Source organism: Procambarus clarkii, chromosome 18 (genome assembly GCF_040958095.1).
Source record: "Procambarus clarkii isolate CNS0578487 chromosome 18, FALCON_Pclarkii_2.0, whole genome shotgun sequence".
Lineage (NCBI taxonomy): Eukaryota > Metazoa > Arthropoda > Malacostraca > Decapoda > Cambaridae > Procambarus > Procambarus clarkii.
Window position 1 is genome coordinate 44,105,365 of NC_091167.1, and position 17,524 is coordinate 44,122,888.

The 17,524-nt window shown below is 50.2% G+C and overlaps 1 protein-coding gene across 4 annotated transcripts in view; it reads left to right on the forward strand.

Moving 5' to 3' along the window:
• The window catches only part of LOC123754647 (protein SERAC1), a 91,026-nt gene that overhangs the window by 27,235 nt on the left and 46,267 nt on the right, over positions 1 to 17,524 (forward strand). For all 4 annotated transcript variants that reach the window (XM_069326568.1, XM_069326571.1, XM_069326569.1 and 1 more), the window contains one exon: positions 3,321 to 3,487. In XM_069326568.1, the coding sequence (XP_069182669.1) occupies positions 3,321 to 3,487 (167 nt within the window). The remainder of the gene's footprint in view (positions 1 to 3,320; positions 3,488 to 17,524) is intronic.

The window sequence follows — 17,524 nt, forward strand, 5'->3', positions numbered from 1 at the left end:
GGAAGCCCTTGCGGCTTTCCTCCTGTGCGGCCCGACTTATGCTTTTGTGGTGCAACCGTGTTCCTTCGTGTATGGATTGCCGTGTCCATACTGGGTTCGTTACGAAGTTCTGGCATCGTCCTGGTTGGCAGACTCCCCGCTTTCTCGTTGGAGGCTTGGCACATGTTCTGTCAGTCCCGCACCCATGCGTGGGGGAAGGCTCAGATGGCAGTGCAGGTTCACAGTTTTTGCTTCTCCCTTCATGTTTCGGCTATCGGTACTAGCTTCTTGGATTTCGCTTGGGCCCTGACTCTTAGGTCATCTTTGCCTTTTTGTCCATCGCTGTTTGGTAGAGTCTGCGGTTGTGTAGTACTGTATCTGCAAGCGGCTTCGGCTCGTTGTTGTCCTATGTCGGGCCTGTTTGTCCTCTGGAGGATGCTCGTGGGGGGCCCTCCCAGAAGGGTCGTGCCAGGGCTCGGGGTTCTTCTCCTTGTGGTAGGCTGATAGAGCCAGATTCGGGGCTGGCACAGCCTTCGGTTCCATCTTTTTTTGTTCAGGGCAGGGATCGCCCTGTGCGCCACTTAGGTTCTCTTCAGGTGTGTTGGCCCTTTTGCAGTTCGTCCCATTGACGAGGCATTGGAGAGGAGAGGGAGGCTCGGTCTGTTTGCTCCTACCTGATCCCATGATTGTGGGCCCTTCGGGTCACTTTGTGTGGCCTGCAGTGGCATTGGGTGGGTCCTCCTCCTTCGGGAGGTTCGGGGCTGGCGGGGCAGGCTTCTTCTCCTGCGCTCTGTCAAGACTTCTCGGTGTGGGTTCGCTTAGGCGTGGTCGAACCATCCTCGTCTCTCAGGTGGGTTTTCACCTGTTTCTGGTCCTGTTGCAGGTCTGCATGGACCTCCGGTTCGTTCTGGACTTGCCCCGTCTGCAGCCATGGGTTTATTGCCCTGTTTTCAGATGTCTCCTCTGTCCCAGGTTCGTCTTCTATTAGAGCCGGGCGCTTGGGTGGTGTCCCTGGACCTCAGGGATGCATATTGGCACGTCCCGTTTCATCTGAGGTTCAGGGACTGGCTCAGTTTTGTTGTGGGGCATCAAGGTTACCGCTTTTGTTGCCTTTCATTCTGCTTGAATCTGGAGCCTCGTATTTTAATACGCCTCACTGAGGTCAGTGGTAGCCCGCCTGCATCTGTTAGGTGTCCGGGTTCTGGCCTCCCACGACGACTGGCGGGTTTGGGCTCCCGGCCAGTCCGTGTGTCTGATTGCCAGGGATTTGGTTGTTTCCCAGCTCACCCGGTTTGGGTTTTTGGTGAACTGGCGGGGATCTATCTGGTTCCCTCTCAGGGGGCTGGGGGAGGTACCTCTTGTAAAGAGGTACTTGTACCTTTTTCCCTAGTTCAGCTGTTGTTCCAGGTCCTGGCTCGCATAGAGACTTACTAGGGGAAAGTTGTCCTTCTGGCTCCTTGGTGGCCGGCTCAACCTTGGGTTTCTGGCACTGCATGCTCGGTGTTCGAATCCAGGAGTTTTCCCATGGCTCCACCTCTTTCAGCAGATCGGTCTAGCCCAGAACGAGGCTGGTTCATTCTTCTCCTCGAGTCTTCACATCTGGAGTTTCTGACTCAAGTCTATCATCACTTGTATGAGGCGCAGGTGGCTTCGTTGTTTGTCTCCCACCTGCGTGCTTCATCTCGTCGGCAGTATGCGGTTTCCTGGCAGTCCTTCCGTTTTTTCCTATCACTGTGTAGGTGTATTTCAGTCTCTGATTGGGTTGTTTTTCCTTCCCTTCATGGGTGTTCCAGGACCATCATCTTATGCCAAGTATTGTATGGCACTGGTGGAGCCACTCCAGCTTGAGTTTAATGTTGATGTTCCTTCTGCCCCGTTCCACAAGCTGTCTTGTGCATTGTTTCACCTCCGGCCTGCTCGTGCACCTCCAGTGCCCTCCTGGTCGTTGGCCTGGGTGTTCTTCTCTCTCCTCAGTTTTGTTGTAGTCTCTTCGGTTCAGGTTTGTTTTTCCTGTTGGTGTTGGCCTCTGGGGGTTGGGCCGGGGAGCTGCAGGCTCTCCTCCGGCGCATGAGATTTTTTGCTCGTTGTGGTCCTGGTGGTCGGTTGTTCATTTGCAGCGGTCTCCTTTTTTCTGGCAGGGATTGGGTCTGCTGCTTTCTGGAGGGGTACTTGATGCTTGGTTGGTCGGGCCAAGGGTGCATTGTGTGTTCTGTTTGGTTGCTGCTCTGCTGTTCTCTGCGCGTCTTGGCCTCTGTGGCCGTGGGGACGCTTTGGTTTACCCGAGTTCCCTTCCTTCCTCCCTGGTCTGAGGTTTGGGTTTCCTGGGTCATCTGCAGGGTCCTTTGGTTTGCCAGTTGTCTTGTTTTTGAGTTAGGGCGCATGGCATCCGCCTCCCGGTTCCTTCCCCTCTTTTCCTTATCTTTGGTGAGGTAGCTCCGGGGAGCCGACGGGGCTTCCCCCAGAAAACCAGCATTGAATGTAATGAAACGCCATTTTCTGAGTGAGACCTGGAGACTCCCCAGCATCCCTCCCTCCCTCCGGTCGACGGTTTTTCGCATTTTTGATACTCAGTCTCTGAACTGGGGAGAATTGCCGGCGTGGAGGTCTGGGACCCCCCTCCTGTCCCCCCTCCTGGGGAGGGGGATGCGCAGACGGATGCGCGGCGGTTGTGGTGACGTTAAGTTTGTTTCCCGGTTTTTGATTGGGGAGTTTTGTTTGCTTTTTCAGCTTTTGGTTTGCAATTTTTTAGCCAGCAGTAGTTTGTTTTGACATTCCTACCTTTCTGGGTGCCTGACCTGATAGCTGGCAGACAAAGCCTCCCTCCGGTAGGCTGTGTTTTTGCATGTTTTTGACATCTAACCTAAGAACTGCTGGTTGGATCACCGGCACGAGGGTCTGGAGCTCCCCTCTTTTCCCTTCCGGGGAGGGGGGGGGGGTTGCTCAGACGGCGATGCGGCAACGTGATGATGCCGTGCTAGTTGCTAGTTTTTATTTGGGGAGTTCTGTCCACTTGTTTGGCTTTTGGTAGCAATTTTTTTCACCAGAATAGGGGGTTTGTTTTGGGAAACCTACCTTTCTGGATGACAGATCCAGTTGATGGCAAATATAGAATGCTTCCAACCACATGGGGGTTTCTATAGTCCATTGCTCCTCGTGCCTCTTTGAGGGGTCCAGATTCTGGTTCGTTGTCCCCGGAAGGCAAGAACTCCTTGCACTTTGATGCTAGATAGCTAATAGTTACATATCAGCCTGGATATATGGATATGTGAGACCTGGGAAGCCTCTGGGTTTCACTCAGAAAATGGTGTTTCATTACATTCAATGCTGGTTTTTTTTTACAGGTTTGGTGGATACCCTCAAACATTGTGCTAATAACAAGGAATCCCAGATATTTTTACCTGCTTGGCGGGCACTGCACAACCTTCAAAATACAACAGATAAGAAATCAGCTTGTAGAAATCTGTACTTAGAAGGAGTATACCCTTTTGTTTTACCAGACAAGAAAAAGGTATACTAATATTTGTTAATATTTAGTACTGTATTAATTTTGTGTATTTTGTGGTGTTAGATTTATTCTATTTAAAAATGTATGTAGTGTGTTGAGTTTGAACCCTCAAAGTACTATTATCATCATTGTGTTGATAGTTTAGTGCACTATGATCATCATAAAAAAATTTACATGTGTCAATGTTTGAATGCCAGTGTTGACCCTATGGTTCCAGTAGCTCAGTGATGTCTCAAAGCAATCATGGGAGGCCACTAATTAATTTTGAGTCAGACATACTTAAGGGGCCCTGTGACTGAGGAGTATTTTTTCCAAATGTGAAATATAATGAAGAATTTTAAACAAATCTCCTATTATTTGGCATCAGTGTCATGAAAATTTCATCCCAATATGTTAAGAAATTAATTGTTTACAAATTATTTAAAATTAAATGAGTGCACTATGGGCAGCAACCGGTACTGATAATAACAATAACACCTCCTATTTACTGGTAATCAGGCTATAAAGCACCTGTCCGACACACAAAGAAGAATAATAATAGTAAGAGGGTCCACAAAGTGGATATGCAGCTGGTGCTGCCTGGAGGACCAGATTGCACATAAAATAATGAGTAGTATGTTATTATGCTGTATTTTATAACAAATCCATATAAATACATTGCCCAATGGCAATATTTCTTATGTCCCTTTGTACAAAAAGCTGATAACCACTTTTCTGTGGAGATCCCCTTTGTCTCCCCGGAGCTATACGGGCTGTTGTGTATATATTAGACCGTGGCAACAGTCATTCGAAGGACTTTTAAGCCTACTGGGAACCAGAGCCAGAACCTGGCCCCCTCAAGAGAGGCACGAGGAGCAATGGCCTAAAGACACCCCTCTGTCATTGGAAGCAGTCTTTATCTGCCATCTATCAGGTCAGGCACCCAGAAAGGTAGGAATTTGAAAACAAACTACTGCTGGTCAAAAATTGCAAACCGAAAGCGAACTAGCAAACAGAACTCCCCAATCAAAAACAAGGAAACAAACATTACATCACAACTGCCGTGCATCCATCTGTGCAACCTCCCCCCCTCCCCAGAAGGGGGACAGGGGGGGTGTCAGACCTCCACGGCGAAAACCCCAACCACAAGGGGGTTTTCCTAGGGCCATTGGTCCCCTGAAATCTCTCTGAAGGGGCCAGGTTCTGGCGCTGGTCCCTGGTAGGTCTGAACTCCTTAGCTAATGTCACGGTCTAATATAACATACATTAGCTTGATAAGCTCCTGGGAGTGTCCGGGGGCTTACCCATAAAAATGGCGTTTCATTACATTCAACGCTGTTTTTTTTTGCCAGTTTGATAGACTTCTGAAAGTCTTAATACAATATTCAGAAGGCACTTGGTGAACTTGCATTAAAGCTGTTAAAATACAATATATAATGTTAAAGGAGTTAAGGAACCTAGATGCAAACAAAGATTAAAAGCTAGTGATCAGGAGAGGACGGGTGATCAAAATAGTAGATCAAGGAAAGGACGTGGTCCCCCACCCAGCCAGGCAGAACTAACCCTATATATCTTGGGAGACAAACAAGCACAAAACCAGAATGACAACGAACAGAATAATAATGTGCAGAATCTAGGAGCTATCTCTCAGCCCAATTTGAACAACGAAAGAAATTTAAAGTGCTTCTACACTAATGCCATGTACCTGGTCAATAAGTGTGAGGCATTGTGTGCATATGCTGAAGCTGAGAATGCAGACATCATTGGCATAAGTGAAACATGGGGACGAGAGAACATTATTAAAGGGGAATTCCTCATCCCAGGGTATCATCCACCGTTCAGAAAGGACAGAACAACAAGAGCAGGTGGTGTACTGCTTCATGTGAAGGAGGACCTGAACACCATTGGTTCTTCTGTCTGTATGGTGCAATATACTAGCTCAAGATGGTAACATACTGACAGTGGGAGTATGCTACTGGACTTACACAGCAACATCAGAGGAAGTTACTGCATAATGTGATCAATGCTGCATCACAAACTCAAACTCTTATAATGGGTGATTTTAACTGTGAGACAATAAATTGGGTAAATCTGACATCGCAAGCAGGAGATGAATTTCTAGATTTGGTACAGGACTCATTTATCATACAACATGTGGTAGAGCCCACTTGAGGTAACAGCATTCTGGACCTTGTGCTAACATCAGAAGAGGGCACTGGTCGATCAAATTCAAGTAGGAAAAAAGTTCACCCCATCGTGTGATCACAATATTCTAAGATGGAATATAATTACAGAAACTATCGTAAAGATCCAGGATGATGACCTAGATTACCATTGAGGAAACTATCAGGGAATGAGAGAGGAATTGCAAAACACCCCATGGAGGGAGCTGATAGGTGATCATGGCATGGAAATATCATAGGGGAAATTTCAAAAAGATTAGTACTGAACTCTTTCAAAGATATGTGCCAAAAGGGAGAAAGAAAGGAATGGGAACAAGATGGATGACACAAGTAGTAAAAAGAGCATTAATAACTAAAAGGAATCTCTGGAGATGGAATAAATCCACGATGAACATCATGGATTATGAGATATATAAAAGGGCATTAAATTCAGCTACCCAGTAAATCAGATTAGCCAAAGGAAACTACGAAAGAAAACTTGCCCGAAATATAAAGGATGATCCAAAATCATTCTATACATATATACGAAGTAAAACCAAAACAAAGTACTCTATAGGACCCCTAAGAGATGAGACTAACAAAGTTATATTGGATGATAAGAGGGCAGCAAACACTCTGAATGAATACTTTACATTAGCGTTCACACTAGAAAGATTGAACGACATCACCTCCTTCAAACATTCGTGTGGATGATGGGAATGGAATGAATTAAGGGATATACCTATTACATGCGACAAAATCAGGAAGAGCATTGACAAACTAAAAGACTCAAGAGCTCCAGGTGTGGATGGAATTTCAATTCAAAGTCGTACAGGAACTGGCAAATACACTATGTTTGCCACTGAAACTCTTTTTCAGAAAATCCCTGGACCAAGGGATAGTTCCCCTGGATTGGAAATACGCAAATGTTACCCATATTTAAAAAAAAAAAGGCAGAAAGAGCTCGACAGAAAACTACCATCTGATCAGCTTGACATCACACATCTGCAAGCTTATAGAGAATCCTAAGGAAAGGAATCATACATCTCACAGAGAACAATCTTATAAAATCAACGCAACATGGTTTGTTAAAAACCTTACTAACCTCCTCACATTTCTGGAAACAGTAACCGGCTATTCAGACAAAGGACTTCCGGTAGATGTAGCTTACATGGAGCTTACATAAGCTAAAGCTTATGACAAGGTACCACACGAGAGACTTGCAATGAAATTACAGGCATATGGAATAAATGGGAGAATACTGGAATGAATAAAACAAGGGTTAAAACACAGAAAACAAAAGGTCAGTGGTAAATGGGAATGAATCTGACTGGGGAAATGTGCTAAGCAGGGTGCCACAGGGATCCATTTTGGGGCCAACCCTTATTGTCATATACATTCAATGACATAGATGAGAATATTACAAACCACATCATCAAATTTGCAGATGACACTAAAATCTATGGTAGAGTGGGAAGTGAAGGTGTGATATTGAGACCTTACAAAGAGATCTACATGAACTCCACAAATGGTCAGATGACTGGCAAATGCTTTTTGATGTAAAAAATGCAAGACCTTGCCTGTGGGGCACAACAATCCACATCACAACTATCAAATTGATAGCACTACCTTACAACAGATAGATGAGGAAAAGGACTTGGAGTCAGAATCCATCATTCATTAAAAGTTGCACAAGTGAGAGCAGCAGTAAAAAAAAAAAAAAAAAGAAAACCAAACCCTGGGAATAATCAAGTGTGCCTTCACTTTAACCCTTTAACTGTGCAACGTGCCTGCAGGCCCAGGCTTCGGGTGCGCAACGCGCCTCCGGGTGTTTTTCTTTTTCACGTTCCATTCAAAACTCCCGCAGCTACATAGGGTTCACATCAGCTTCCTCAGGGCTCTTGTAAACAGACGCCATCTTAAAAGAAAATCATGGTCCACATTGCCGGGTGTAAGAGCCTCAGTAGTGAGTGAATAACCAAGGCTGGCGCTCGCAGTATGAGCTCACAGCTCTGCTGTTCAGCGCGTGACCACAGCATAGCCTAATAATGTCAAAATATATATATAACTTGTATTATTTAGCCATGATAGTATTATAGAAGAGCCTGAGTTTGATAATGACTGGGTACAATGTTCAAATATCAGTGGTCCAATGCTGTTCACAATGCTCATAGCGCTAGCCACAGCACCACAGCATTATTTCGTTCATCTAGGAATCTTCAAATCACTTCTTAGGTTCCTTTTCAAAATAAACTTGTGGTCAATTATTCATTTACAGAAATTAGTGACCAGGATTGTGGTTATAATTAGCGTTGTGCGTAGTATTGTGGAAGGAGAAATTTTGGTGAGGAAGGGAGAGAATTGAGGTAGCCTCCACACTGTGTGGCAACCACTCTTGTTTTGCTCACCATACTAGCTTCGTGGTTCGCTATGGGGAACACACATGTACATGGGTATATACAGTGTGTGTGTGTGTATAGTGTAATAACAGCAACAGGAGTATGTTGAGTGGAGCTATTTTGGTGAGGGAGGTGATGTCGTAATCTGTAGCGTCGTCTGCTGTCTGCTGTGTGATTTCTCATGCAGTGTATGATGGCCACTGTACTATTTGGACACAATACCGGCTTACTTGCATAGTTCTGGTAAATAAAACATGTAGATAAGTATATAGTAACATGTGTAAATAGTGTAATTAAAACAATAACAGTATGGTGGGAGGAGCAATGTTGGCGAGTAAGATGTTGGAGTGAGGGAGGGCCTGTCTGGGTGTGGCTGCTCACACTCGCGATGTTTTGAATGTGTTGATGGTAAATGTATATAGTGTGTACATATGTTGTAAGTATACATAAATGAACATGAAACATTGGTGTTAATAACTGTATGATGGGAGGAGCAATGTTGGCGAATACAATGTTGGAGGAGTGAGGGAGGGCTGGCTGGGTGTGGCTGCTCACACTTGCGATGTTCTGAATGTGTTGATGGTGAATGTATATAGTGTGTGACAGTGTATAGTCTGTAAATAGATTATATATATATACATAAATTAGCATGATACATGGTAAATATGTGCAACATGTGTACACAAGTGTCATGCACGTAACACAGTGTCCTTGGACAGTACGGATGTTTTACTGCCATATTGTAGTGTACGTGTTCATTATACATAGGATTAGCACGTAAAAACAAATAAAATGTATTTGGAACTGTGCGCAAAAAATGAACAAAAATATATTCGCGGCAATTCGTGCGCCCCACCGGCCCCGGGAGCTGACGGCACGGGCGCACGGGGAATGATGACGTCACTCGCCACCTTACGGACCCCATAGCAGCCAAAGTAAGTACAATTTCGAAATTCTGTTGCTATACCCATTTACAGAGAGGGGTTTTTGACACTTTCAGAACAAAAAAGAATTTTTTCCCGAGAATTTATTTCTTGCGCACTGGGGGGGGGGGGTCATATTTATAGACCGCGCAGTTAAAGGGTTAAAGAAAAAGAAATAGTTGTTTAATTGTATAAATCTCTGGTGCACCCCCACCTGGATTATTGCATCCAGGCATGGATACCTCATCTTCAGAAAGACATAGCTGCTCCTTACCTTGAGGTTACCTTGAGGTGCTTCCGGGGCTTAGCATCCTCGCGGCCCGGTCGTCAACCAGGCCTCCTGGTTGCCGGACTGATCAACCAGGCTGTTGGACGCGGCTGCTCGCAGCCTGACGTACGAGTCACAGCCTGGTTGATCAGGTATCCTTTGGAGGTGCTTATCCAGTTCTCTCTTGAACACTGTGAGGGGTCGGCCAGTTATGCCCCTTATGTGTAGTGGAAGCGTGTTGAACAGTCTCGGACCTCTGATGTTGATAGAGTTCTCTCTCAGAGTACCAGTTGCACCTCTGTTTTTCAACGGGGGTATTCTGCACATCCTGCCATGTCTTCTGGTCTCATGTGATGTTATTTCTGTGTGCAGGTTTGGGACCAGCCCCTCTAATATTTTCCACGTGTAAATTATTATGTACCTCTCCCGCCTGCGCTCAAGGGAGTACAGTTTTAGGCTCTTTAGTCGGTCCCAATAGTTTAGATGCTTTACTGAGTGGATTCTAGCAGTAAAGGATCTCTGCACGCTCTCCAGGTCAGTAATTTCTCCAGCTTTGAAAGGTGCTGTCATTGTGCAGCAGTACTCCACTCTAGAGAGCACAAGCGTTTTGAAAAGTATCATCATCGGTATAGCATCTCTAGTGTGAAAAGTTCTTGTTATCCAACCTGTCATTTTTCTTGCAGTTGTGACGGCTACTTTATTGTGTTCTTTAAAGGTAAGGTCTTCCGACATGAGTACACCCAGATCCTTTACATTGCCTTTTCGTTCTATGTTATGATTTGCCTGAGTTTTGTACGTGGTTTCCGTTTTTATATTTTCATTTTTTCCATAGCGCATGAGCTGGAACTTATCTTCGTTAAACACCATATTATTTTCTGTAGCCCATAGAAAGACCTGATCTACATCTGACTGGAGGTTCGCCGTGTCCTCTATGTTGCCTACTCTCATGAAGATCCTAGTGTCATCTGCAAAGGATGATACAGTGCTATATGTTGTGTTCTTGTCTATGTCCGAAATGAGGATGAGAAAAAGTACTGGAGCAAGCACAGTACCCTGGGGGACTGAGCTCTTCACGGTTGATGGGCTGGATTTTATTTTGTTGACTATTACACATTGGATTCTGTTGGTCAGGAAATTGTAGATCCATCTGCCTATTTTTCCGGTAATTCCTTTTGAACGCATTTTATGTGCAATAACACCATGGTCACATTTATCGAAAGCTTTTGCGAAATCTGTGTAAATTACATCCGCGTTATGTTTGTCTTCCATAGCATCTAATGCCATATCATAGTGGTCCAGCAATTGCGACAGGCAAGAGCGCCCTGTTCTGAAACCATGTTGTCCGGGGTTATGGAGTTGCTGTGATTCCATGTATTTTGTGATTTTACTTCTTAGCACTCTCTCAAAAATTTTTATGATGTGCGATGTTAGCGCTATCGGTCTGTAATTTTTTGCCTCTGCCTTATTTCCTCCTTTATGAAGTGGTGCTATCTCTGCTGTTTTTAGTATATCAGGAATAACGCCAGTATCTAGGCTTTGTCTCCACAGAATGTGGAGGGCTTGCGATAGTGGTTTTTTACAGTTCTTTATGAATATGGAGTTCCAAGAATCTGGGCCTGGTGCAGAGTGCATAGGCATACTGTTTATGGCTTCTTCAAAATCCAGTGGGGATAGGGTGACGTCTGATATATGATTTGATGTTGGTATCGTATCCATGAAAAATTCATTTGGGTTATCAATCTTTAGTGTGTTTAATGGCTCGCTGAAAACAGAGTCGTACTGCATCCTCAGTAGCTCGCTCATTTCTTTGTTGTCATCGGTGAAAGTTCCATCTCCCTTTCGCAGGGGCCCGATACTAGATGTGGTTTTTGATCTTGATTTTGCATAGGAGAAAAAATATTTCGGATTTCTTTCTATTTCACTGATGGCCTTTTGCTCTCTTTGCCTCTCCTGGGTTCTGTATGATTCTTGTAGCTTCCATTCAATTGTTTCTATTTCTCTACCTAACCTTCTTCGCCGTTCTTGAGATAGGGTGCGACTCTCAAGTTCCGCGATTCGTTTTCTTCGCCTATATAGGGAACGACGTACCCGTTCCAATCTGCATCTCTTCCTCTTTCTGGGGGGAGCCCCGTCGGCTCCCCGGAGCTATCCCAGGCTGATATGCTAATGTCAGACTTTGGCATCAGTCATGTGTATGGAGTTCTTAGGCCTACTGGGGACCACGGCCAGAACCGGGCCCCCTCAGAGAGGCAAGGGGAGCAATGGCCTATAGAAGCCCCCGTGTTAGTGGAAGCATTCTATGTCTGCCATCGACCGGAACAGGCACCCAGAAAGGTAAGCGCCCCAAAACAAACCCCTATTCTGGTTAAAATTGCTACCTAAAACCGAAATAGTGGATAGAACTCCCCAACCGAAAACAAGCAAACTAGTGTGACGTCACACACTGCCGCGCCGCTGTCTGCGCAGCTCCCCCCTCCCCGGGAGGGGGAAGGGGGAGCCCCAGACCCCCCGCGCCGGCTACCCACACCTCAGTTCTTGAGGCTGATGCTATAGGCGATGGTCGTGTGCTCTGACTCCGGTGTCGCTACTGCACTGTGCTTTGCGTGTGGTGTTAGTTTTGTGGGTGCGAGAGCCAGGAGTTATCTTCAGTACTCGGGCTGCATGTGCCTAGGGCTGCCTTCCCTAGGTGCCCTGTAAGTACTGCCCTTGGGGCTTGGGGCCACCTTCCACAGGCTCCTCGGGGTCTGCCTCTGCTGGTCCGTTTTACCTTTCGGTTTTTCGGCCGCCTGTTGGGCTCTTGGGTGTTCTGTTCTCCCTTGTTACCGGCAGGTAAGAGGCAGTTTGCACTGGTAGGGGCGCAGGGTGCTGCTCAGCTTGTATTTCCCGACATCGCGGCCGGCTCTGTTCCTTGGGGTTCGCTGTCCTCTTGCTGGGTTTTGTTTTTCTTTTTGTTTTTGCCTGGTGGGGGGTTCTGTCATTTTATTCAGTTTGTTTTTGCCCTTCCACTGTTCTCATCGGTGGCGCCCCCTGCTAGGTCCCCGTGAGTGTACACGTCCCTGGGGTTCAGCTTTAGAAGTTTGCTTGGTAGTTTTGGGCGCCGGTTTGCAGCACCCTGCCTGGGACTACCTGAGCGCGAGTCCTCTTAAAGTAAACGCTCAGGACCCTGGGAATCCCCTAGGGGGCGCGTGGGTCCGATGGATGTGACCCCGGAGTCCCCACTCGCTGTGTGCGAGTTTGAGGGTTGCTCGGTCCCCTTGTCTCAGGGTGACCCTCATTGTTTTTGCCTCTGCCACGCTGCCTGTTGGGTCGGTGATACTTTCGACCCTGAATCCTGTGAGTGTTGCTGCTTGCTTGTGACTCAATTTACCCAATCCTCTGATTCTATTCGGGTACAGGCGGCACGTGCGTTGCAGTCTAGGTTTCGTCTGTTGCAACGCACTCGGTTGGTTGCTTCCCCGGATGCCCCGGGGCTGCCCCGCTTTGCTTTTCGAGACCCGGACTTGGGGGTGGGGGTCGCTTCGATCCTGGTTCAGTCCGCACCTCCTCGTCCTTCCCCTTCTGTTCGTTCTGGTCCCCCGCCCCTGCTTCCGGCCCCGAAGCGTCTGAGGGTTTCGGGGTCGGAGCAGGGGTTACTTGATCTCGAGACTCGGGCAGCTTCGGGGGTTGCCCCTTCCGGGGGGGCGGCAGAGGCATTCGAGTCTTGTCTCCCGGCCGAAGCTTCAGGGTCTGACCAGTGGGCCCCTCTTCCTCCAGCTTTTCCGGCTGCTCCGTCCTTGTCTTGTGGGGTCGGGGCTTGGGGAGAGGACTCGGCCTCGGGTCCTGTGGTGACGGACCTCGAGGCTGGGGAGGGGCTGACTTGGGGGCCTTGGGCCCCGCTGGACCCCGCCTGGGTTTTTCTTCCCACTGAGCGGGGCTTATTGTTACAAGGAGTGGGGTTTTCTTTCCCCCCCTCTGCGTACGAGTTGGATTTGGTGTAGGCCCCTCCCCGGGTACGGTTCCGTGTTCCCCCGGGTACGTCGGTTCCGTCCTTCCGGAGGTTTTCGGCTTATCGCATCCAACCTGGTGTGGTGCGAGCGGCCTTTGCAGCTTACCTCCTGCGTGACCCGGATTATGCCTCGGAAATGGATCCGTCCACGTTCAGGTTTGGGACTTCGTTCCCTTTCTGGCTCCGTTACGAGGTTCCGGAGTCGTCCTGGCTAGCAGACTGCCCCTTGTTTGGTCTGGATTCCTGGCATTCCTTCTGTCGTTCCCGCGCGCTGGAGTGGCGGGAAGCTTCCACGGTGCTTCAGGTTTTCCTGGGGGTGAACTTGAGTACCTGAATGAGTGCTTGTTTGCCCCTGCCCTTCCCCGCGATGTGGGCGTTATTCAGCTCCATGTGCAGGTTCCCTCCCTTTCGGCGGCGCTCGTGGCGGAGGACTTGCGCGCTCGGGGCCTTTTGTGTTCGGCCTTGCGGTTCTTTTCCCTCCTGGAGCTGTCTTCGGATTGGCTCGTGGAGGATGTGGGGACGCTTGGGTCCGTCCCGGGGTCCGGCACCTTGTCCTCGGCTGCGCGTTCGTCGGCTGCCTTGTTGAAGCTGTTCACGCCGATTTTGCGGGATGCGGTTTCCCTGTTCTATGCTTCCCGTCTCGCGTGTCGGCAGGCGGTGCTGGGTTCCTCCATGGGATCTGCTTGGGCTCTGGCTCTTAGGCGTTCTTCACCTTTTTGTCCTCTCCTGTTTGGGGAGTCTGCCGTGGCGCAGTTTATTCAGGCTGCGTCGGCGGCTTGTCGTCCGATGTCGGACTTGTTGGTTTTCCGGGGGTCCCGGGGTGGGTCTTCCCGGAAAGGTCGTGCCAGGGCTCGGGGTTCCTCTCGTCATGGTAGGCCTCTGGTGTCAGGTTTGGGGTTGGCTCCTCCTGCGGACCCTCCCTCGTCTGGTCGGCGCGGTGTTCGCGCTGTGCGGGGTTCTGGGTCTCGTAGGGGTCGCCGGCCCTATCGCGGTTTGCCCCTTTGACGGGGCGATGGGGGGGCGGCTTGCGCTGTTCGCCCGCGCCTGGTCCCACGATTCGTGGGCCTTTCGGGTCGTGTCTCGCGGCCTGCGGTGGCGTTGGGTGGCCCCTCCCCTCTTTGGGGGGTCGGGGCTGGCAGGGCAGGCTTCTTCCCCTGCGCTCTGTCGAGTCGTCTTGGAGTGGGTACGCTTGGGCGTCGTCGAAACGACGTCGTCCCTCAGATGGGTTTCCCGTCTGTTTCCGGTTCCGAAACGGGACTGCGCGGACCTGTGGTTCATTCTGGACTTGTGCCGTCTGAACCCCTGGGTTCATTGCCCCTCCTTTCGGATGACTACTCTGTCTCAGGTTCGGCTCCTCTTGGAGCCGGGAGCTTGGATGGTGTCCCTGGACCTCCGGGACGCTTATTGGCATGTCCCGATTCATCCGCGGTTCAGGGACTGGCTCGGTTTTGTAGTGGGGCGTCTGAGTTACCGCTTTCGTTGTCTCCCGTTCGGGTTGAACCTGGCACCTCACGTGTTCACACGCCATACACGGGTTGTGGTGGCTCATTTGCGTCTCCTAGGTGTTCGAGTGTTGGCCTACCTCGACGACTGGCTGGTTTGGGCTCCCAGCCAGTCAGCTTGCTTGCTAGCCAGGGATTTGGTTCTTTCCCAGCTCGCCGGGGTTCGGGTTCTTGGTGAACTGGAGGAAGTCCCATCTGGTTCCCTCTCAGGTTCGGACATGGCTGGGTCTCGTGTGGGACTCTCGAACCGCCTCCTTGTCTCTCCCTCCGGAGTCTCTCCTGCGGCTGCGGTCCCGCCTTCGTCTGTTTCTGGAGGGCCCTCGGGTCACCCGGCGGTTGCTCGAGGGGCTGTGCGGGAGCCTGAACTTCGCGATGGTGGTCTACCCGCCGGGTCGGGTTTGGCTTCGACGGCTGTTCTGGTTCCTTCGGGGTTCCCCCTTCCGCCTCTCTCGCGATCGCAGAGTTCGACCCCCGGGGGACTTGCGTCGGTTGCTGCGTCACCGGTTTCCTCTTCGGGTTTTTCGGGGTTCAGTGCCTTGGCGCCTACCCGAGCCCTCGCTCGATGTGTACACGGATGCGTCGTCTCGGCTGGGGTTTTGTGACCAGTGCTCACCAGGCCGGCCAGGGGCGTTGGGATCCGTCCTTCCGTTGAGCTCACAGTACGGTGCGGGAGTTCGCGGCAGTGTGGTTTGCTCTGGGGAGGATTCGGGTGGCCCGCGGATCGACGATTCGGCTCCATTCGGACTGCTCTCCGGTGGTTCATTGCCTGAACCGCGGGGGTTCGATGCGGTCCTTGTCTCTTTGGGGTTGGTCGCTTCGGGTGACTCGTCTGCTGAGTTCTCGGGGTTTGGCTCTCCTGGCGGTTCACGTACGGGGCGTGTCCAACGTCTTGGCCGACGCCCTGTCTCGCTTCGTTCCTCTCTCCACGGAGTGGACGGTCGATGACGAGTCCTTCCTTTGGCTTTGCCAGACGTTCGGGCGCCCCGAGGTGGACCTCTTCGCGTCGGCGTGGTCGCGGCGTCTTCCCGTTTATGCGGCGCCCTTCCCCGATTGCGAGGCCGTCGGGGTCGATGCCTTTCGGCTCGACTGGACGAGGTGGGGGTTCCTGTATCTCTTTCCCCCGGTTCGGCTGTTGCTCCAGGTCCTGACTCGCTTAGAGACTTACCGGGGGAGAGTTGTCCTTCTGGCCCCTTGGTGGCCGGCCCAGCCTTGGGTTCAGGCGCTGGTTGCTTGGTGTCCGAACCCGAGGGTTTTTCCTGCGGCTCCGCCTCTTTCAGCAGGTCGGGCCGGTACGTCACGTAGCTGGTTCGATCTTCTCCTCGAGTCTTCGCGTATGGTTTTTTTGACTCGAGTCTATCATCATCTCTATGGTGATCAGGTGGCCTCCTTGTTGGTGTCCCACCTGAGGGCTTCTTCTCGGCGGCAGTATGCAGTTTTCCTGGCGGTCCTTCCGTTTCTTTTTGCGTCTTCGTCGTGTTAGCTCCTTGTCTGTTCGGGTGGTCTTGTCCTTCCTCTCGTGGTTGTTTCAGGACCGTCATCTTATGCCTAACACTGTCGCTTCGTATCGTGCGGCGCTGGCAGAGCCGCTTCAGCTTGCTTTCGGTATCGATGTTACGTCTGCGCCGTTTCGCAAGCTGTCTCGTGCATTGTTTCACCTCCGGCCTGCTCATGCGTCGCCTGAGCCGTCCTGGTCTTTGGACAGAGTGCTCGCTTTCCTTTCATCTCCTCGTTTCGTTGTGGCCCCTTCGGTCCAGGATTGTTTTTCCAAGGCACTTTTCTTGTTGGCTTTGGCCTCTGGGGGTCGGGTAGGGGAGCTTCATGCTCTCCTCCGGCGCAGGGGTTTCTGCTCTTTTGGTCGTGGTGATAGTTTTGTTCGTTTGCAGCCGTCTCCTTCTTTTCTGGCGAAGAATGAGACTGCTGCGTTCCGGAGGGGTCCATGGGTGGTTGATGCTTGGTTGGTCTGGCCGGGGGTGCATCATGTTTTGTGATCGGCGGTTGCAGCCAGTTGTCTCGGCTTCGAGTTGAGGGGTGAGCGACGACCGCCTCCCGGGTAAGTCCCTCTTTTTCTGTCTGTGGGTAGTTAGCTCCGGGGAGCCGACGGGGCTCCCCCCAGAAAACCAGCGTTGAATGTAATGAAACGCCATTTTCTGGGTGAGTCCCGGAGGCTCCCCGGCATCCCTCCCTCCCTCCGGTCGGCGGTTTTTCGCGTTTTTGACATCCAGCCTCAAGAACTGAGGTGTGGGTAGCCGGCGCGGGGGGTCTGGGGCTCCCCCTTCCCCCTCCCGGGGAGGGGGGAGCTGCGCAGACAGCGGCGCGGCAGTGTGTGACGTCACACTAGTTTGCTTGTTTTCGGTTGGGGAGTTCTATCCACTAGTTCGGTTTTAGGTAGCAATTTTAACCAGAATAGGGGTTTGTTTTGGGGCGCTTACCTTTCTGGGTGCCTGTTCCGGTCGATGGCAGACATAGAATGCTTCCACTAACACGGGGGCTTCTATAGGCCATTGCTCCCCTTGCCTCTCTGAGGGGGCCCGGTTCTGGCCGTGGTCCCCGGTAGGCCTAAGAACTCCATACACATGACTGATGCCAAAGTCTGACATTAGCATATCAGCCTGGGATAGCTCCGGGGAGCCTCCGGCACTCACCCAGAAAATGGCGTTTCATTACATTCAACGCTGGTTTTTTTCTTAGAGGTATGCGGTTTGAACATATTTCTAGTGCTACTGAGCTTATTTTTTCCAGGCACTGGTTCAGGTTTGCATTTCCTAGCTGTTCTTCCCAGTTTATTTCTGTGAAGTCCTGGTTTATTCGCTCCCAGTTTATCT